The sequence below is a fragment of the Heteronotia binoei genome, chromosome 12, assembly GCF_032191835.1.
Source record: "Heteronotia binoei isolate CCM8104 ecotype False Entrance Well chromosome 12, APGP_CSIRO_Hbin_v1, whole genome shotgun sequence".
Taxonomy (NCBI): Eukaryota; Metazoa; Chordata; class Lepidosauria; order Squamata; family Gekkonidae; genus Heteronotia; species Heteronotia binoei.
This window is the reverse complement of record NC_083234.1, coordinates 53,103,425-53,125,048: the sequence shown is the minus strand read 5'-3', so window position 1 is coordinate 53,125,048 and position 21,624 is coordinate 53,103,425. Positions and strand designations below refer to the sequence as shown.

The following is a 21,624-nucleotide window of genomic DNA, read 5'->3' as shown; positions in this document are numbered from 1 at the left end:
CATCCCCCTCGTGCCCTTGGACCCTCCGCCTCGCTCGCTCCCCCTCCCTCCGCACCTGGGGTCGCCCCTCCTCCGGCTTTTCTGCAGCCGGCAGCCTCTCTGTGTGGCTGGGGCGCAGGAAGCTGCTGCCGGGCGCTCGCCTCGCGTCTCCGTGCCTTTGTCCGCGGGGGTGGCGGGACGCAAAGGCTAGTCTAGCGGGGGAGGGGCCGGCGAGCCCGTCATTTCCTCGGGGGGGGGGCCGTTGTTGGCGCCCCCCAGCTAGGCTTTCCCTTTCCAGGTACCAAGGTTGGCGCCCGCCCCTCACCAACCCGCTTCTGCAGTTTTGGGGGTGGGGAGCCGGGCTACTGCATCCTTTGAGGGGGCGTGAGAGGCGCGGGGCGGGGGGGGGGGGCGGCCGAGGAATGCTGCAAACCGCCTCCCTCTCTCCCCTCCTTCCTTTCTTTTCTCGCGGCTCTCGGAGGAAGACCCACCCCCTCGTGGCTATTGCCGGAGATCCTTTCTCTCCCCCCCCCCTTCTTTGCAACAAGCAGGCCAGCCTCTAGAGCGCTCCCCCCTTATGTGCGTGGTGTGCACTGAGCTGTTGGCTTGGTGCTGCCAGAGAAAGAGCAGCAGCCCCAGCAGGCAGGCGGCAGAGGCGGCTGCAGCAGCAGCCAGAGCCAGCCATCCAGGGGAGCTGCCTGCTGCGGACAATGCCCAGCAGCCCTGGGGAGCCTCCGCACCACTGCTCAGGCACTGACAGCACTGCACGTGCGCCAGCAGCCGCAATGACAGCAGCTGCAGGGGCAGCCGGGCAGCCACCGGCGGCGGCGGCAGCAGCGGAGTGACAGGATCGCCCCTGCAAGATGAACGCCTCACTGGACAGCAACCGCAGCAGCAGGCCCTTTTGCCTCCTGGCTGCCGGCTACCCAGAGACCCTGGACTTCTGCCTCCTGGAGGTGATTATCATCGTCTTCCTCACCGTCCTCATCATTTCGGGCAACATCGTTGTCATCTTTGTCTTCCACTGCGCTCCACTGCTCAACCACCACACCACCAGCTACTTCATCCAGACCATGGCCTATGCTGACCTCTTGGTGGGTGTGAGCTGTCTGGTGCCTTCTTTGTCTCTGCTGCACTACCGCATTGCCTTCCTGGACGAGTCCCTGGTTTGCAAGGTCTTTGGCTATGTGGTTTCTGTGCTCAAGAGCGTCTCCATGACCTCTCTGGCTTGCATCAGCGTCGACAGGTATATTGCCATTACAAAGCCGCTGACTTACAACACGCTAGTCACCCCCTGGCGGCTCCGGGTGTGTATCCTGCTCATCTGGTTGTACTCAGGTGCCGTGTTCCTGCCTGCCTTCTTCCATTGGGGGAAGCCTGGGTACCACGGGGATGTCTTTGAGTGGTGTGCCAACTTCTGGAAGACCGATGCTTATTTCACCCTTTTTATTGTTGTCATGCTCTATGCGCCAGCTGCCTTCATGGTCTGTTTCACATACTTCAGTATCTTCCGCATCTGCCAGCAGCACACCAAGGAGATCAACGAGAGGAGAGTCCGGTTCAGCTCTCAGGATGGGGAGACGGCTGAGGCCCAGCCTTGCCCAGACAAGCGCTACGCCATGGTTCTCCTGCGCATTACCAGTGTCTTCTACATCCTCTGGCTTCCCTACATCATTTATTTTCTCTTGGAAAGCTCAGACGTGTACCGCAACCGCGTGGCCTCCTTCTTGACCACTTGGCTTGCCATCAGCAACAGCTTTTGCAACTGTGTCATCTACAGTCTGTCCAACAGTGTCTTTCAGAAAGGGTTAAAGCGCCTGTCTGGCGTAGTTTGCACCTCTTGCACCAGGCACCGGGCCTCAAAGGATTCTTCTGCATCAAGGAGCAAAAGACCTTCCAATGGTTGTCATGTCTAAAACAGGGATTGCTCTGATTGCAAAATTAACTTAAAGATGTCCAGGTTTGCAAAAAACCCCAAACCCATAACTAAAACACACGCACACAACTTTCTCTGAGAAATGCTGCTGATGTAACAGAATCAGGAGTTTCCACAAGCATGTGCTGTCTGTTTGATGTTTCACTTTAAAAATGTCCTCATGGTGGGCAGCAGATGGGTATAGTGACCCAGAGTGCAGTTTTAAGAATCAAATTCTCTTTCTCTTCCTCTTCCCCACCTGGAGTTACTGACAATGGTGGGCGTGTGAGAGTGATGGCAAAAAAGACACACTTGTGTTCTTCCTTACAGCTTCATTAGGGTGTTTGGAGATCTGTGCTTTGTGTGTAAGTGTGAGGATGTTAATGGTTCAGTGCTGTATTCCCTGATATTTTTTGCTTGTTTGTGCACATACCAAAGTATATTTCAGAATCAAGACAAGGGATCAAACGTTGTGCTCCCTTCTCTTCCTGACTCCATTTTTTCTTCAGGCCTGTCGCAAATAATGTGAACACTTGAACATTTGATTTCAGTGTGCAACAAGCCAATGATGTGACCATGTGATCAACTTCCTTTACCCCAGTGTGCTTTTAAAAAAAAAAATTAAACTAAACAGTTGCTGTGGTCCCCAGTGCCCTGTTTGCTGTTAGGATGCTCATTTGTGAGTCAGAGTACAGTATTTGCATCTTTTTAAAAGAATTGTTTGTGTAGTAACAGGATAACTTTGGTGCAGACCAAATCTAGCAGTTGAATAAAGTATTTTTTTTTATAAGCTAAGAGAATATTTGTCCTTTTCTCAGTTTGGAATTGTGGTGACATCTTGAGAATGGGGTGCAACATTGGAGTTTTGTGTGGAAATTTCTCCAAAAAAGAGAGGAGATTGCAGTCTTAAAATCTAAAGCGTTCTAGTAGTACTTAGCATGCTAAGAGTCTAGTAGGCATAAAGAAGGAGGAAAAGGATACTTAAATAGCTGTGGCAATTTATCACAAATTTTAAGTACAAATTTGAGTTTCTGATAAGACTCCTTACAAAGCAGGATGCTGCTTCCCTACTAGTAGGGTGAGTGGGCAGGTGTAATGTTTGTTCAGAACCAGCCAGTATGGATTCCGTTTGGTAAACCATATAGCTCAGGGCCAGAAAAGCAATTTCAATGGATTTGCTTGGAGATGGGTTGTATTGCATACATTGTGTGTTCATGCTTTGCGAAGATCAGCTGCAGTCTCACAAGGTAGTTTTAACGTTTGCCTTTGCCCCCATAATACTTAGAGTGCCATTTTTACATGCAAACTGCCTTAAGAAGGAATGTGCAACATGTTTGGGTGATGGCTCTCCTATGTGCAGCATTCTAAGGAAAGAAGATGTGATGAGTGGCTGCAGTGATTCTACCTGCAGCAGCTTTGCCAAAGCCTGGTGCTTGCATCAAAAACCATCAGATTCTGCAATCTGATTATAGCTGCAATCCTAAGCATGCTTGCTTGGTAGTGAATCTCCGTGAGAAAAGGGGGACTTGTTCCTGAGGAAACATGAATAGGATGGGGCTACAAAATGTGCAGATCGAATAACTTGTGCTTAAGTGATGTATATTCCATTCTCCCTGAGCCATGCTGAGCCTTCAAATCCCACTTTCAAAGTATCAGCCCTAGCTCCACTTTATTCCAACTACATAGACTTCTCCAGATGATTTCAGCACAGTGAGGGATAGAAACTTGATAGAAGGGTTTTCATTTCCAATTCCACATTGGCATGGTGGTGCAGGGTTGACTACACAGAAAATAAATAGTTGAGGCTTTATTTTGCTGCCCAGGTGTTAGGCTAGATCAGTGCTGTTTTTGCACTTGCAGTTCTGCATTCAGAGTAAGACCTTTATCTGGGCTTCAAGCTCACAGGTGACTCAAAAGGTGGAGCCTCCAGACTAACTATTCTGCCAGCTCCCTCTTGGGCCTGTAATACAGAGAGGGATTTGAGATGGCAATGAGAAAGTTTGTAGCCATTCAAGAGTCTGTGGAATAGCTGACTTAAGGTAGTAATGGAGCAATAAACGGAGCAATTCCTGGTAGGCCCTGACACGCTGCATCAACGTGTTCAGTAGCTGTTAGTGTAACTGTATTCCCTATTTCATATGATTGTGCAGGGGCTATCCATGGTAGAAAGCTGCCTTCTTTGAAGCAGCTGCAGGAGACCTGAGGTTGCCCCTACATGTGTGTCATGGCATCTAGCAAGTTGCTCCTATTCCTCTTCTGTTTACTATGTTTGAAGAAGGAATATGGCCCTCACATTATTGGTTGTGCTGATGGATACTAGTTCCGAGGTGCAGTCAGCATGTATAATAGAAGGGGTCATACCATTGGAGGCTGCAGGTGCTGAGTCTGCTTTCTTATTGTTTTGTCTGTATAAAAACTCCCTGTAAATAAGAATGGAACATAGGACAGAGCTTAGCCTAGCACTTCACATGATGTGCAAGTTTTCCATTTACAGGGAATTATTCGTGTAGAGGAACTTTTGAGAAAATAAACACTTCCCTTGCAATCTGAAGTGGAACAGTCCACTCTGCCACCTCATTGCTGCCTCATTCTGACACACATAAACCAAGCTATAGGTGACTTTAAAAGGGAACTGGACAAATTTGTAGAGGGGAGGCCCTTTGAAGGATATTACTCATGAAAGCTGTATGAAATGACATTGTTCATAGGCACTATACTTTTTAATGCTGGGGGGGGAAGGTTTGGGGGGGGGGGTGGAAACAAAAGTGGGAAAGCCTTTGTGACTCTTGTGGGCCTTCCAGGGCATCTGGTCAGCCGGTGTGGGAAACAGGATGCTGGAATGAAAGGGACCTACCTTTGTCTGATCCAGCAGAGCTGCTCTTGTGTCCCTAATGGTTTGGAGGGCAACAAGGCCAAACATTATCAAGGTTTGTATGATGAAAGTGCTATACAAAACAACAAGCAGCATTTAAACTTCTAGGCCAAATTATGACTTTCTGAATCCATGGACTGAGAGGGAACTGCAGAAGGAATACTATCTGGTCCCTGCCATCTCGGTGCCATATTATAAAGGGGGAAATTTCTTGCCTTGTTTGCAAGCCTGAGAGGCCTTCCTTGGTTCAGTGGCTGGCTGTACTGTCAGGTCATTATTGGTCCTTAAATCCTGTAACTTTGCTGAAGAAATTGCCTGAAAACATATTGTGAAAAGGACAGTGGTTAACTTTATGTGGGCACTAGCAGCCACAGGATTTATGCACATGTGACCTTGATGTGCATCTTCGTTTTGGGTGAGGGGCTGTGGGTTGCTTTGAGACATACTATCTCCACTCTTTTGTGGAACTGAAATGCAACCCTGTAATTCATGATAGGTATTAACAATGAATTATAATTTAAAATTTAATACAGGGGCCTGCAATCCTATGATTCCAGAGCCAAATGTGGACCTTGGTACAAAACCAAATATTCCTCCTTAAAGGCGGTGGAGCGGGGGGAGAAGATACATTTTCAACTAAGAAAGGGAAATGCTGTGACATCAGCTTGGCTTGCAGAAGGTACCAGATTCAATCTCCAGCTAAAAAAAAGATCAGGTGGTGATGAGAAAGACCCCTACTTGAGACAGTGGAGAGCTGCTGCCAGTCTGACCCATGGTTGGATTCAGTATAAGACAGCTTCATGTGTGTTTGTGTGTGTTTGTGTATTGGGGGGATAGGTGAGACGCTAAAATGGCAGGCAAAGATTTATATAGAAATAAAGGGCTACTTAGAGATGTTTCACAGAAATGGAAATGATAGAGGTGAACTTTATGCAGATTTATGCTAGTGCACTGAAAAATGCACAAGGTACTCTTGTGTATAGTTATTAGTTACTGTGAGATCTCATCTGTATGCCACTTCCTAATAAAGAACGTGCAACAATCAGTGTTTGGACTGCAGAAATTTCTATGGATTATCCATCAGTTATCTGTAACATTTAAGATGTGTATTTTCTGTTATGTGAATGGATTTTTTATACTGGTGCTTTGTTGACCTTTTGCTCTGAATTTTAATGTAGTTTTGCTCTGATTAAACCTGATTTAATATAATGTTCTGTCCCATACATCTCAAGGAATTCCTGCTTCCATATTAACCTCCTGGTATATAAGCAGCAGCCAGGGGGGCCCTGCACTAAATTCCTACTTATTCTGAGAGAAGCCTGACCTTCACGCAGTTTAGGGATTTCTTAGCAGTTTCCACTGAGCTTTGGAGTGGGCAATTTGCTGGGCTCCTTTTCTACAAGGTAGGCAAAACATGCCTATTTCACTTGGCCTTTAGGAATTTTGGTTTTATTCTCTTTGTTCCGAAATCCTAGTTTTATTCTATTCATGTTCCCTAAGTGGGGAAAGATCCTTGCTTCCATTGGAAGAGACTCCTCACTTAGAGAACCACTAGATGCACCACTGGATGTTAAATATGAATGATAGCTCAGGCTAGGCTGATCTCATTGGATCTTAGAAGCTAAGCAGGACTGGCCTTGGCTAGTATTTCGATGGGAGACCTCCAAGAAATATAAAGGCATAGGAACGTAAGAGAAGCCATGTTGGATCAGGCCAGTAGCCCATTCAGTTCAACACTCTTGTGTCACACAGTAGCCAAATCCCAGGTGCCATCAAGAGGTCCACCAGCAGGGCCAGAAAGTACCAGGGTTGTGACATGGAGGCAAGCTAGTGGCAAACCAGCTCTGAACATCTCTTCCTTTGAAAAACTCTATAGGGTCACCATAAGTTAGCTTGTGATTTGACAGCAAGAAAAGAAAAATTTAAACTTTTTTTAATGTGATGCTTTGTACCACTTTGAAATTTTTATGAAAAGTGGGGCCTGCACTGTTGTTTAAATGTACATTCTGGGTTTTCTTGTGAAAATATTGTTACTTGGTGTTACTTGGTGGCAATTTATGACAGCCAGCATTTTTAGAAAATCTCATATTGACTTAAACCTGAGAAGCTCTGGTTCCTGTTCAGCTGTGTATTTGGAGGTGACTATCTCTGATTCTGTCCCCTGATGTATTTTAGCCCCACTATTAGAGTAACCCCATAGATAACAGAAAAGATTAATGTTATTTTTTGGGGGTACAGATAATTTTCAAGGAGTGATTCTGAAGACTTGCTGATATGACCTTATAATAGTGTCAGAGTTTTACATCATAGCTAATTCAGGTATATCAATGGATTCTTGGACTGCTCTGTAGCCTTGGCGGGAGCAGAGTGGTGGCATTCTAATATGCTGGTTATTAATTTTTGCTGGCTTGTTCAGCCTTGGTGAATTAGGAAAGAAGATACAGTGAATTAGGACTCCCTTAGAGCCCAAATGCTCAGATGCATTCTTTTACATCCAGGTCTTTTTCTGGAATCTCAGGCTGCAGCTGTGGCCCATGTGATTAGCTTCAGCTGATTTGCAAAAATACTCCCCTTTCTGGAGCAGAAGTGTTTGGTCACTGTAGTTGCATACACCAGCAATCTCCCAGGCTGTTCGTGTGTATATGCATGTGCCTGTTTCAGCTCTGCTGGTTACATTCAAGGTACCAGTGCTTATCTCTAGAGCCCTTTGCATTCTTGCCCCAGTATGAATAAAAGGAATGCCTTCCTATAGCTTCTTTTATTGGCCTCTTTTGGTACAATGTGGTGAAGGATCAGGTGCAGATCTGTCTCTTGCGGCACATTAGGGAATCCTGACCCTGGGGCCTTGTCCTGTTTGTATGTGCTATGGCAGCAGAAGCTTTTGGTAGTGGTACTTTAGAACTGAGAGGGGGGGGCAGAGTAGGGCAGCCTGAGGTTGGGGAGTGGAGCTACCTTGAGCCCATAGCACAGACGGGCTCCTTTTTCTCATCTGACTCCAGGGCCAGGTTATCTGGTCAGAAGGGGTTGCAAGAAGAATTGGAGAGATTTTGCGGGGCGAGATTGAGCCTGCTTCAAACTGATTCTCAGGGAACTGGCAACTTCCTTAGGTCAGTGTTTTGAGATCTCAGGCAGAGTTGCCTCTGTTATATCAGACAACACTGCCTGAGTCCAGCCTGACTCAAGCCCAAGGGATGAGTAGAACAGCAGTGATTTAATTCATTGGTTGCACAAGGAATACAGTGGAATCCAATGAGGACCCCCAGGCCAATGCATTGTTTATTTCCTTGAACTTTAAGCAATACCATTGGTCATTGTGTGGTTATAACTGGAAAGGCATTTAAATGTGTGTATATTTAAAAATGAAAACTTACTAAGAGGTAATATATGCTGATCAGATACTCCTGTATCTGAATGTTCAGTTGTGCAATGTCTTGTGTAATAAGATGGACAAAAAAACATTCATTAACACATTCTACAAAAAGTGGAAAGCAATTGTTGTTTCAGGGTGGGGGCAAGAACCAGGTCCTGAATAACTAGTGGAACCCTGAGGAGCCAACATTTCTGAAAGGTAAACCTTTTCAGTATGCTGGCAAAAGTACAGAAACAGTTTGGGAGAAAGACATAACCAGCACTGTGGTCTGGCAGCTTTACTTGGTGTATTTATAGTGCCAGTAATTTTTCTCTATGGAATCTTTTAGATATTTGACACTAATTGTACATCTTTGATCGCAAGCTTGACTCCTGAGGTCCAATAACTAGAAAATCAGGCAAGTGCTGCAATGCACAACCCCTTTTTGCTTGACATGAGTGTGCAGCTTTTTGAAATCGAAAGGTTAAAATGACATTTGTTACCAGGAAAGAACCATGTAACTTGTCCACAAAATCTGGCTGGCTTTGTGTAAGCTGCAGTCGTTTTAGAAGCTTTCAAATATAGCTGTCCCCCATCAGTACGTATACTCAGTTCAAGTAGGTGTACTCATTTTCTTGGAGCAGGGACTTAAGATTTTACCCAGAGCCTTGATAACTGACATTGTAAGAGTTGGCTTACCTCAAATCAGAAATGGCTAGGTTTTCTTTGAAAGCGTTGTTTGCCTTCTCTGTCTCTGTTGCACATAAGGCAGGGTTTTCTCCAATTGCTGAACTCTATTAAGATGCATCCTGACTGAAAACATTGTTTACTTTTAGCAATGTGATTTTTTTAACCTTGATGTGCATCTAATGGAATTGGAACATATTCTTTGCGTGGAAGATTTTGTATGTATGGTTGGGGGCAGGAGGAGCAGTCATTACCAGCATTAAGTGTTTAATTATTTGGGCATCAAATTAAGAAGAGTTGCCATATTTTGGAGCTAAATTTGTTGACCACAGTGAAAATACCAAAAAGAAAAAAAAAGAAAAAGATATGTGCTTTCTTGGTAGTAGGAAAACTTCAAAGGTAAGGGCTAATTGGAAGCTTTCCACTACAGTCACATGGAAGTGGCTGGTACCCCCAATGTGAAGGGGTTCAGCTGCCATAACCTTTCACTGCATATAAGACTTGGTAGGATCGTATCATCAATTTACGTTTTGTGGGTACATGTCAAAAGTGCTGTAATATCTTGAGACATCTGAGGAAGGCTGTGGTGGCTGGAAAAAAAACATTCTCCCAAAAATGTTCATTACAAAGATCCAGGAGGAACACGGAGATTTCTTGGTGGCTGCGCCTTCAGCCAATAAGAGGGCATACAGAATAGTCCAGACGTGTCACACTCATTTGTTACAAGGGCTGGATCTGACATAAATGTGACTGTCGGGCTGGGCCATGGGTGCTATAAAATGTGACATGAGGTACTGGAGATATAAACTTTATAAATATGATTTCAGATGCTGAATGGCAACAGCAGATGTGATTGAATTAAGTGTGATATGCAGGGGAGTGGTAGGCGTGGAGACAGCAGCACTGGTAATTAGACAGGCAACCTAGGTCTCAGTTTGATGCAGGAGGATGCAAAGATTAAATGGAAATAAGTCTGAACAAGTGAGCAGTGACTCACTAAAGTACATATACTCTACAACAAATTTTGTTAGTCTTCAAGGTGCTACTGGACTCTTACTCTTTCTACTGCTGTTAAACCACAGCATTTAAAAACTGGTGGTGGGACATTTTAATCTTCCAGGACATTCAGTAGCAATTCTTTTACAAAGGAATTTCAAAAGGAGATTAGAGTGTGTTGAATTGCAACTGATAATGAAGCTCAAGACAATGCATCCTCCAGGACTGAATTGAGACCTAAGTTTCTTTTCTCACTACCAGTGCCTGCTATTGCCATTTGGCGTCTAAAATCTTCACTCTCCAAGATATAAGATAAACTCACATTCTAGCAGAATCTGAAGAAATAAGCAGTGACTCATGAAAGTTCATGCCCTGCCACAAATTTTGTTAGCCATTAAGGGGCTACTGGACTCTTGCTCCCTTCCACTAATAATGAATGCAAGCTGTGCTCTTAGGTTTTCCCCCCTTCCACATCTGTTAGATTTGTGCAGGTAAGGCATATGTTGCTGGACATGGACTGAAGGAGATTGCGTGTATACATTATTTCAAGGTCTGAGTGTGCTGATCAAACTATAGCTCCGTTATGCGGGTGTGATACGTTTACTCGGTACTCCAGATAATCCAATATCTTCTTCATAAGGGCTCTTAAATGGTGAGGAAGTGTTCCCTTGCTGTTCCTAGGAAGAGAGGGAAAAAATATTTTTGCTACTGATAGGCACTTTTTTCCCCTTTTCTTTTTTTTAGCCCTTTGCAATACATGAATTCTCATTCAATGCAGTCCTACAAGGTAGACTCCACTGAATGAGAACTTTATAAGGCCTGCCTGTTGAGGTTTATGGTTAAAAAGGTAATGGTAGTTCCCTGTGCAAGCACCAATAGTTTCTGACTCTGGGGTGATGTTGCTTCACAATGTTTTCACGGGAGCCTTTTTATGGGGTGGTTTGCCATTGCCTTCCCCATTCATCTACACTTTCCCCCCAGCAAACTGGGTACTCATTTTACCAACCTCAGAAGGATGGAAAGCTGAGTTAACCTTGAGCTGGTTAACCCAGCTTCCGCCACGATCTAACTCAGGTCGTGAGTAGAGCTTGGACTGCAGTACTGCAGCTTTCCACTCTGCACCACAGGGCTCCCTTGGTTTACGGTTAAAGAAGGTTTTTAACCTGGTGCTCTCATCTCCAAGCCAAATCCTTGATCTTCCAAAAGAGCATGGGTGATTTAGCAAACATTTCCCCAAGTGCGGTTTTCCATACTTCCTTGGCATTTTTTGTCTCCTTGTTGCATGCTAAAAATTGCAAGCTGCCTTAAAAAGTCATTCTGCATTACTGCTGAGGTGGTATGTGGCATTGGGCACAGAAATGTCTATCATTCTATAATGCAGAGGAATTCTGTTTTCTTTTGAAAAAGTGCAGACAGCCATCTCTGGTGTCAGAGCCAGCACCAGTGTGATTTATGCCGTAGGAAAGGATACTTAACACCATTATGCAGCTATTGATTTCAGAGGTGTGGAATTCTAGCAAATAGTGCCATCAACTTTTTATTCCATATATGTTTTTGTGCATGGACTTCCTCCTGAATGTTCTTGACCCTTGATTTAGAAATTAGCTCTCACAATCTGTTAAAAATAAACCTTTCATATCCTCTTTTTTATGCTGTGGGTGCCTTTGTGTGTGGCTGAATTCTTGCGTGAAAGCTGTGAGTCGATTGCTTGTGTTTTTAACTCTTCTACCTCTTTTCGGTCTTGGTATTAAATGCTCTGAGAAGGAGAAAGATCTGACTGCTAAGTTCTTGCCTCTGACATACAAACGTGACCGACCGTTTTCTGTGGATGCCTTATTTCCACACACAATTCTAGTTATTATCTTTTTGTTGTTGTACCAACTGCCTCTTTATGATTTTCTTGTGGGAAACTTGAGCCCTAAAAGGAAATGAACACAGATGAGGGGGGCTGGGTATCACTTGAGGATTCACTCTTATTTTTAGAATCGGACTTATTGCCATATTTGGCCTGAAACGATGTCATATTGGAGCTTTATTGTATCAAACAGCAGCTGGCTCCCCATCTCTTAGTTTGGTCTCAAATGGATCTGGTCTCAGGTATTCAGTGGAAATCAGGCTCAAGAGCCACAGTCTGGTAAATATTTTCTTTTAATGTGTGTTAGTTGTTGGATGTAACTTTTGCACTGTTAGGAGATTTGCATTTCCCATATACTGTTCCCGGTGCTGAAAGTAGTTGAGCTTTGCAAGATAAAAAATCTCTATATTCCCAGGTGTAATTCTCAGAGCAGCTGCTCGGTTTGAGACAGAATGAAGAAATATTTATTGTATCGATTCAACTTCCTTCTCTTGTGCAGCTCCTGCCAAATATGAACAATAAATCAAAAGAAAAATATAATGGTATCCACTTAAAATATGTTGTGCTAAAGCAAAACCATGCAGCAAACCACAGTATATACCTTAGTAGCTTAATCCTGATGATGGAAGCCAGCCCAAATTTTTGGAAGTAATTCCAGGCCATTCTGCAAGATAACTTAGGGCGCTACCAACTGGAATGTCCTCCTATGCTGGCCTCATTGGACTGGACAGGATCTCCAGTGCACACACACAAGAGGATTTCCTTTCCAGTGGTGCCCTTAGTCTCCATGGGAAGGGCATGTAGCCAGCAAGTTTTCCCTTGGTGCTTGTGTGGTTTACATGTAGGGCATCACCAAGAACAATTTAAGCTAATTTAAGCACTTAAGAACAGCACTGCTTGATCTGATCATAGTTCATCTGGTCCTTTATTTTGCTTGATCCCTAGAAAGCTCTTGAGCAGAGCATGGGTGGAGAGAACCTTTTATTTTTAAAACTTTTTTTTTGCCCCCAGTATCTTTTACTTAGAGGCATATTGTCTCTGTAAATGGGGATTGCGTTTAGCAAGCATGGCTACAAGCAGCCAGCAGACCTATGCTCTCCATTGTATATTCAGATACTCCTTTCTTGACAGTAATCTAAGCTGTCACAACCTCCACATTGCATGGCAGTGAATTCTGTAATACTATTGTAAGTTGATTGTTTTATAGCAGATCACCAGGGATCTCTGTGAACTGTATTTCTGAGAAGGGATATGGGATCTTGAGATCCAGTTTGGGATGGGGGAAATGACCCTCCTTAGCCATTAAACCACGCCTGATAAATGCCCAGCTTTCTTTGATAAGATTACAAGCTTCCCACCCTTTTAGTGACTAGGCAGGAGCCATACTGGGAAATTTGTCATCTTGACTTTGCCAGTCTCCGTTCTCATGGCAGGTTTCCACTCTGCTTTCGCTGCTGCTTTCTTTTTCTTCCTGTCATTTATCGCTTTCTATTTTCAACCCCAAGATTGCAAAGGGTGTGTTCTTGCAAAGGTTTCCTTTTGGCTCCCCAGCCCCCCCACTGGAAGTATGAGAAATAGCCCAGCAAGCCAATTCTCATCGCAAAGTATAAAAATAGGAACTATGGGGGTTATACAATGGCTGTGGTACACTTGTTTAGACCAACAAGTGCTGTTTTTCTTTTTTAAAAAAATTAAAATGTTATCATTTCCGTGCACTTTTTTCCTCTGTCCCCAAACAACATGTTCCAGCTGCACAAGAACATTATAAAAATCCCAGAGCCAAGTTTTGATGCCACTGCAAAGCAAGGAGGATACACTAACATTGCACTGAAAATCACCAGAGCAATCCACTCCCAGACCGTGTGGTCCCATCCTTGCTTGATTGCCAGCGGCAGCAGAGGGAAGAGAGGTTATCCTTATGGACCTACTTCCAAATGAGGGGCTACTTTGTCAATCAAAAGCCATTAGGAGGCTGGGAGTTAAAAACATTGGTGTGTTAAATAGTTCCAAATCTTAAGAATTTATTATTCTTCCTTCCCCCCTTGGAGTTCTCTTACTGCATTACTTCACCTAAAACCCCTAAATAATCGGCTGTAATATTTTAATAGTTCTGCTCATGTATCTTGTCTGCGTGACTCAAAAGAGACTGGTTATATGCACTGAACTGGAAACTTCATATCAGTGAAGTCTCATTTCAGTTTAAACCCAGCGCCGTGCCTGTTGAGAAAACTGATGTAACAGGCCTTGGAACTCCTGGGTCTTGCATGGTCACCTTCCCTCTTCATTCTCAAAGACTTGGAAATTGAAGCTCCCAACAAGCCACAGTTTGTTTTGATCTTTGAACTGAGCACATGAGCCTGAAGACTCTTTTCCTGTAACACCAAGCTACAGTTTGCCGTTAACATCTGAATAAAGTTAGCAAGACCTTCCGCTACAGCTATTCATTTTCAGGCCTCTAGCCAGCAATATTCTGCTGGCTGAAACTTAGTCTGTGGAGAGCCTGATGAGATGGGGAATTAAATCAGTTGGTGATTCTCACTTGGGAATGCCCAGATTCCTCCTTCCTCCTAGGCTGCTCTTGTCAATCTTGTGAACAAACTGGGCCACGTTTTCCTCTGAGAAAAAGAACAGTAGAGATTGCTGCATATTAATTATATTTTTCAAAGCTCTTCAAAACCAAAAAGCTTCTGGTTAATGAGTTTTGTTGAGCTTGTGCCAGGGAGGTTTGTGAAGCTTATCTTCAGAGCTGGAGGGCTTGAAAAGTGAAAGTGCATTGATGGGTCTAGATGGGCCTTTGGTTCTCGTTACTTCTCACCGCAGGTACTGAAATTCTAACCGGGGCTTCTCTTGGAGTTTTCAGGTCGAATCTTGTTCAAGCTTTCAGTGCATTTTGGAATAAAATGCAGATATTAGGGAAGATGAGGCTAAAGTAATTCGAAATCCTCAAGTTCATATAGACTGTTATTTAGAAAAGCTTTCACTAAGCTGGGCTGTTTCGGCCTTCTTATATGGCTCCATAGGCAAGATAATTGATAGCACCCTGTGCTTAAAGAAATAGATACAGCCACGTGTTTTATGTCCAAGAAAATTTACGGAGATTTTCTGCAGAATTTGTTTTGCTTCAGTATAGGCTGGGGATTAACAAGAAGCCCTACCAGCACGGAATCCAGGTGTCTCAGCTGCCTTCTAGTGATTAGAGAGTGTCAGAATAGGATCAGGGAGCCCTAGGATTGAATCCCCCCTCTGCCATGGAAGTTCACTGGGTGACCTTGAACCAGTCTTCCCTCCCTCCATATACCCCACAGAGTGGTTGTGATACAGTAATGTTGTAAGCTGCTTTGGATCCCCACTGCAGAGAGAACGTAGGGTGTATAAATAAGATTTCAACAAGCACCTCCTCTCTGCAGCCATAAGGGCTAGAAACTTTCTGTGAACCAAAACTCAGAGTCTCTGCAGCCTGAGTATCAGATGGGAGGATTTTCAAAGTGTCAACAGCCTTATATAAGTTCCCTCTTTGTGTGTGCAGAAAGTAGTTCAAATCACAAACAGAACATGTTAACAATGAGAGTGTGAGAAGGGAGAGGCCTGCAAGACTTCTTTCCATGGTGGATAGCCGTAAACTGAGAGAAGTGGGAAGCCTTACTGGACACACCCCATATAATTTTTAAAAGCCACAGTGTTTTAAAGGTGACATTAAAATGAGATGCCTCGATACAGTGAGGGACTTTGGTGTGCTGAGTCAGGCTCCTGTTCTGCATCCCAACACTTCTGAGTTGATTGAAGTAGCTGACTGGGCTTTGTATGCGGATGGGGATGTGGTAGCTCATATGGAGTCTCTGGTTGGTGTAACCCATTAATAGGGCTGGGTTGGAGCCCAGAGAGCAGAAAAATTGGGCAATATGAGCTTTTTTCTTAACATACATCAGGGGCTTGCATCACCCTTTGGCAGATTCCCTTAATGATGGACTGAGTGGTAGGATGGAGGAAATTTAATTGGCAGCCTTTTATTTCCTTTTAACATGAATATTTCAACACAAGGTAAGAAATGGCCGACTCTTTCATTGTGGCTTGCGTTTTCAAGAGTGATTGGTTCTAGATCACAGAGAGTTCTAGTACCAGTCCCATCTCATCTCTTGGACTTAACCAGCCCTTCCTGTCTCGTTGGCTTTGCAGGAGTCTCCACAGGACAGTGCCATCACCCGGGACATCAACCGTACATTCCCTGCCCACGATTACTTTAAGGACACCGGGGGAGATGGCCAGGACTCGTTGTACAAAATATGCAAGGTATCAATTGGACATGTGACTCCTTTAGTCCTTCTGGGCTGGGGCAGTTGTTGACCAGAGCTATAGGTGAACAGGCTGTCTGTTCCTGTATGCCAGGCTATTGTCATTTGGAGGTGAATCAGCCAGAACCTGAGACAGAGTGTTGAGTGGGATGTAATATGCATAGTTATTTTTCCCTTGATATGATTCAGCTGGCTTGACCCTGTGAATAGCCATGTTGGATATCTGGAGAATTGTCTCCAAGCTAAAATGTTCCAGAGACACAATATGTGGTGGGAGACACAATATGTGGTGGGTGGGCAATCGTTCCAACAGTGTGTGGATTGGCTGATTTGCATGAGTCACCAGTTGGATCTACAGGCACCTATCGTGTAATGTTCTGGGCTGGATTTCATGAACGAAGGCCTTGTCTGGGTGCTGGGAGTTGATCTGCAAACCACTGTAATTCACTTCAAATTCTGAAAATCCCTTTGCATAGTGTCAAGCTTTTTTTAGTGAGCGTACTAAAAAAAGCAAGAGTGTGGTAGTGATGCCACGTGGCATGTATCCAGTGCCTCTGCCTGAGGAAACCAGCCATTGGTTTAAGCTATGTTCCTAGAACAGAAATTAACTGATCTTGTGCTTTTTCCCTACCAATAGGGAACAGAGCAAGGGGGATCTCACAATGGATCTTTGCATTTATCTAGAAACAACTCCATGTAATTATTTATTTCCTCATTAGTATTATAAGGCAAATTGCAAACACAATCAAGTTGCTCATTAAAGTACAGGAGGCAATTAGTAGGTAAAAACAAGAGCTGTGCTTCATTTTGATCCTGTCTTCTGGCTTACTGGGGAGTGGGGCCTGGCTCTTTGAATTCCTCATCTAGAAAGTTGCATCCTCCTCCCCCGGAGACTGGCTGGCATGGAAAGCATCATGGCTTCCTGGCCACCCTAAGCGCTTCTCTGTCAAAGTGCACCATTAAAAATGATGAGCTCCACATGGGACACACCAGGTCTGGAGGAAGCCTCCACCGCTTGTGTATAATTAATATTCAAATCAAAGACTTAAGAGCACCGCTTAAAAGCTTTGTTTTGTTTTAATGTCCCCGCATCACAGAGTGGAATCCTTAGATTGAAAGGATGTGAAACTCTGGGGGCTCATTCCACATCTAGTTTATTTGGCAACGGCATGCTCCTGCTTCTGGAATACCTGCTGTCCAGGTACACAGAACTGGGGTGGGGCTGAGTTCTTTGCTGCTCTCTTGCCTGTTGTCTTAGCTGGGAGGGGACTGTAGGCCTATTGATAAAAATGACAGTAAAATTAATACAGCTTTCTGAGACTCTTTTTAAAAATACCAAGACAAGGTTCTGTCTCGTGCTTTCAAGGAGAGCATGGTGTAGCAGCCAGAGTGTTGGGAGGCTGGGGTTCAGACTCCTGCTCCGCTGCACTCTTAACTGAGTAGCCTTGGACCAGTTGCCCTCGAATGCAGAAGAGCCTGCTTCGGCGAGGAGGGAGGGATATAAATAAAATAAATAAAATAAAGGTGCTTTAAGTATAATAAACATATAATATGCCTGGTATGTGCTGTGATAGTGAAGTGCTGTTCACAAGGTATAAGCTGCATCTTCTGTGGCCTTGGGGAAGTGGTGGTCGTTGCTGAATGGGGAGGTCTTTGCTGCTGTGCCTCTCACCTGGGGCATTCCTCATACTCCTGCTTGACAGGTATCCGGGTTCTCTCCCCAGGCCTACTCTGTCTATGACGAAGAGATTGGATATTGCCAGGGCCAGTCGTTCCTCGCTGCTGTGCTGCTTCTGCATGTGAGTTTCTCTTTGCCTTCAAAGAACAAATCTTACACGTGTGCACGCACATACATAAACCCACTCAGAAGAAGGAAGGGGACTTAGGTAGATGCCTCCAGCCTACTGAAAGACGTCCATCATCAGGAGAAAATGTGCCTCATATCCTAAGCCCCACTAACACAAATACAGAACTTAACCAGAAGCTTGGATGAGAAGGAAAAAGATCTTAGTTTGGGGCCTGCTGGGTGAGCAGCCAGAGGGAGAGAGTTCTGCAGGCAAAACACTACCTCCGAAGAGCCTAACTTCTGTGGACAGGGGATATACAGAGCAGGGCTTTTTTGTTGACGATCTTAATTAATGGGGAGATTTTCATGGTGCAAATTGCACTATTTGCATACTTTTATGTAGAACTTTTGGTATCTTCTCTGTCCCCCAATCTTCCTTTGAAGGTTGATGAAACAGCATCCTTCATTATTTTTCCCCTCAGTGTCAGCGAGGAAGGAAACCTACCCAATTGCTTGATGGTATTTTTTTAAGTTGCTTGAGTTTATTTTTTTTTTCTTTGCCAGTAATCCTAAATTAAGTACTACAGAAAATGCTCAAATGGAGGCTGAAGTGGATACTGGAAAGTCTGTGTGTGGGGCAAGTGTGTGGTTCAAAAACATGGGACTCTCCATGTCTGAGAATAGGCACGGATGTCTCTGCCAAAGGATGTGTATTTAACCATGTTAAATGGATACTTTGGAGTTTTGGGTACAGATTTTACAGTTTTTAGCCCACGGCCACATCTGCCATGCAATGTTCCCTCCAAGGTGCAGAGTCTTGTGATCAAAAATTCTAGTTTGTGAGCTACTGGTTGTGAGCTATTGGCATGAAAGTTGTGAGCTACTGCATAAATTACTGTGCTCTGGGGTCATCCTTCCTGAGCTAAGATAAAGATGTGTGAGTTGAGGCTAAAAATCTGTGAGCTGGCTCACGCTAACTCAATTAGAGGGAACACTGCTGCCATGCCAAACTTGCTGGATCTTTCTTTCTGAAGCCTTCACATATTAAGAAATACCTTTAAAAAAACCCACTGAAATTTCTCCTTCTGCTGCTAAAGATATTTTTAAACCATTTTTTGTTCTTTTTTAAACAAATTATCTATGCTGTCAGTTGCTGAATGACAGTGTGCAGAGCTTCCGGCCCAGGCCGTTGTTCAGATCAATGACCTCCTTTTCTCACAAAAAGCAAAAAAGATTTTTTCCTCCCAACCCTTCAGCTTCTTTTGAATGATGGCTGTACCATCCTCCGGTCCTAAATATAAAAACGGTTCCACACTTCTCTGAAAAGCCAAACTTCCTGCCAGGTTAACAAAAGCAGGGGTTTTTTTCCATAACACTTGGAGGATGCAGAAGGATATTGCAAGCACGCCCATCAAATAGGCAGGTGGTTATTTAATGATGATTGTGCATATTTATACGAAAGATTAGGAAGGCTTTGATCGATTCGGCAGTGACTTGTTCCATCAGGGCCAGCTCCAGGTGTAAAGGGCCCTTTGCAACAGGCCTTCCAGTAGTCCCTTTCCTCTCCTAGCCACCTTCCTGCTTCAGACAGAAATACATAAGCGACAGAAGCTGCTGCTTGCCATTGCCTTGCCTGACGAATGTGTGGCAGTAGTTGGAGAGGGAGGGTGGGCTGGCAAGAAGCATGAGTAGGTGGTAGCCCCCCTCTTCTTTTGGGAGTGGCAGCTGCCTTGTTATTCCTGCAAGCGGCCGGGTGGGTGAGTGAGCAGTCAACAATAGCGGCTTTGCCCTTTTCCTCCTTCACTGAGGAAGGGGGAGGAGGAATTGCAGCTACAGATGGTGGGTACTACACACAACGAACGGTAGAAGAGGACCCAGTTCTAGCTACGGTAAAGAGAGGTTGGTGCTGCCACTTCCCTCCCTCTGAACTGCACCAGTGGCCTCAATGGATTAAGCCACCTTGGGAGTGGTTGGACCTCGTCTGGCAAACTGCAAATTCCCAGAAGGAAAGAATAAATTCCCTTTTCCCTCCTTGGTATGACTGAGGAGGAAAAGGAGGAGCTGCTGCTAATCACAGTGCTGTGCGAGAAAGTGCAGCATTGTGAGCAAGGCTGGCCCAGAGGAGACCCATCCCTAGAAAACCAGACGATGTCGTAGTGACTGAGGCTGTGCCGCAGCAGTTCAGGCAGTGGCGGTCACTCCTCCTGCGGCCCTGGCAGCCCCCTGCCGCTAGCCTTTTGTCCCCGAACAGGCATAACTCTGTCATATGGCTTACAGTGATTATTAGTTTAGAGAGAAGTTATCTCTATGCCATTTGGATTGCAGAGTTATGTCTGGCTGGTTTTTAATGTCGCTTCCAAGAGATAGAGCTGAATCCCAAGACATTTGAACTGTATTACCTGTTTGTCCATGAAAGAGCACTTAATAGTGTTGGAGAATCTGTGCATGTGTGTCTCAAGGCATGTACCCATAGTGTATGTAAAAGCTGGTTTCTGGTATGCACTTAAAAGCATCTTGGCAGCTGTCTTCCTCAAAAGAGCTGTCTTTTCAGAGCAAAGTTAGACTTGTCTGGGGGGATTGTGAACCTGTGGGATGCTTGGGGAGTGGGGTGGGGACAGCACTTTGGGACAAGGCACATGACCTTGTCGGATTGTTTTGGTTGCAATCTGTTAGGAAAAGAGCAAAACGCTCCTGGTCAGTATGAGTCTGTCACGCCAGTAGCTGATGACTGCTCTGCAGCTAAATCATGGCCTTGCTATGGTGGAATACACATTTGATCAGCAGGAGTTGGTGTTAAATCATGGCAGGAAGAACAATTAAAGTGTCCTCTGGGGGCTGTTTGTAGATGTCATCAGGGCCGTTCGCTTTTGGCTGCCATTATAGCTGCCAGGTTGTTAACTGCCATGCCAGTGGGCTGAAGACAGAGGAGTGTTTAGATTCTTTTCTTTTTTTGTAAAAAAAATGGCAGCCGGTTTTGTTCTCTCTTTAACAGATGCCTGAAGAGCAGGCGTTTAGTGTTCTGGTCAAAATCATGTTTGACTATGGACTCAGGGAACTTTTCAAACAAAACTTTGAAGATTTGCACTGCAAGTTTTACCAGTTGGAACGTCTCATGCAGGTAAGAGTGATCTTCTATACTCAACCCAGGAACAAACATTTCCCTTCTAACTCTCTTCATTCAGGGATGTGATTCTGTTTGGAAAGGAGAGATGCTTTACAGTGCAAAATCCAGACACTTTGTTAATACCAGTGAATTGCCTTTGGGGCATTGAGTGGGCTGTGGTGAGATTAGAAGCAAAGACTGCTTGGCTCTCATCTCTATCTTGAGCTGTTTTACTTGTCACTGACATCTGAGCACTGCAGTGGTCTTTCTCCAGACGATGTAGGGACTTCTGCCACCATGACCATTGCCTTTTAAAACATTATATAGCTGCTGCCCACTAGACATGAACACCTTATCAGCTCCAGACAGGGTAGCACAATCAGCCATATTTATCTTCTGAGTGGGTCCATTTGGCACCTGATTACCAACTTCAGGACTGAATGGATGAGGCACATTTGTGACAATGGACTTGGCACTGGGCAATTTTGTGAATTGATGTTGGTTCAGATCTTTCTGTGCCTTAATCTCCCAAAGAATCACTGCTGGTCAGAGTCGACAACATTAAGCTTAACAGACCAAGGGTATGAGGCAGCTTTATCTTAATGCTCATAGCTCAGTAATCATGTGGCTGCTACGCATGCAGAAGGTCCCTGGTTCAGTGCTGGTATCGCAGGCTGCAGTTGCTTGGAAAGACCTTTCTCTGTTTGGAACCCTCGAGAGCCACTAGTCAGTATTGATTATCATACTTTATAAAGCAATCTCATACGTCCAGTCGGCAACCTAAATCTTTGAG

General features: G+C 44.6%; 2 protein-coding genes across 3 annotated transcripts in view; both read left to right on the top strand.

The window, feature by feature from the left end:
- Positions 1-21,624, top strand: part of RABGAP1 (RAB GTPase activating protein 1) — an 83,805-nt gene that overhangs the window by 43,883 nt on the left and 18,298 nt on the right. For both annotated transcript variants that reach the window (XM_060251461.1, XM_060251462.1), the window contains 3 exons: positions 15,827-15,940; positions 17,667-17,741; positions 20,721-20,846. In XM_060251461.1, the coding sequence (XP_060107444.1) occupies positions 15,827-15,940; positions 17,667-17,741; positions 20,721-20,846 (315 nt within the window). The remainder of the gene's footprint in view (positions 1-15,826; positions 15,941-17,666; positions 17,742-20,720; positions 20,847-21,624) is intronic.
- On the top strand, positions 556-2,685 carry GPR21 (G protein-coupled receptor 21). Its single transcript, XM_060251350.1, has one exon. It carries the CDS (start codon positions 843-845, stop codon positions 1,893-1,895), a length of 1,053 nt encoding a protein of 350 aa, XP_060107333.1. The 5' UTR covers positions 556-842; the 3' UTR covers positions 1,896-2,685.

Excerpts from the sequence above, each read along its gene's own strand:
- GPR21 (XM_060251350.1), top strand. The coding sequence starts at position 843 with ATGAACGCCTCACTGGACAGCAACCGCAGCAGCAGGCCCTTTTGCCTC.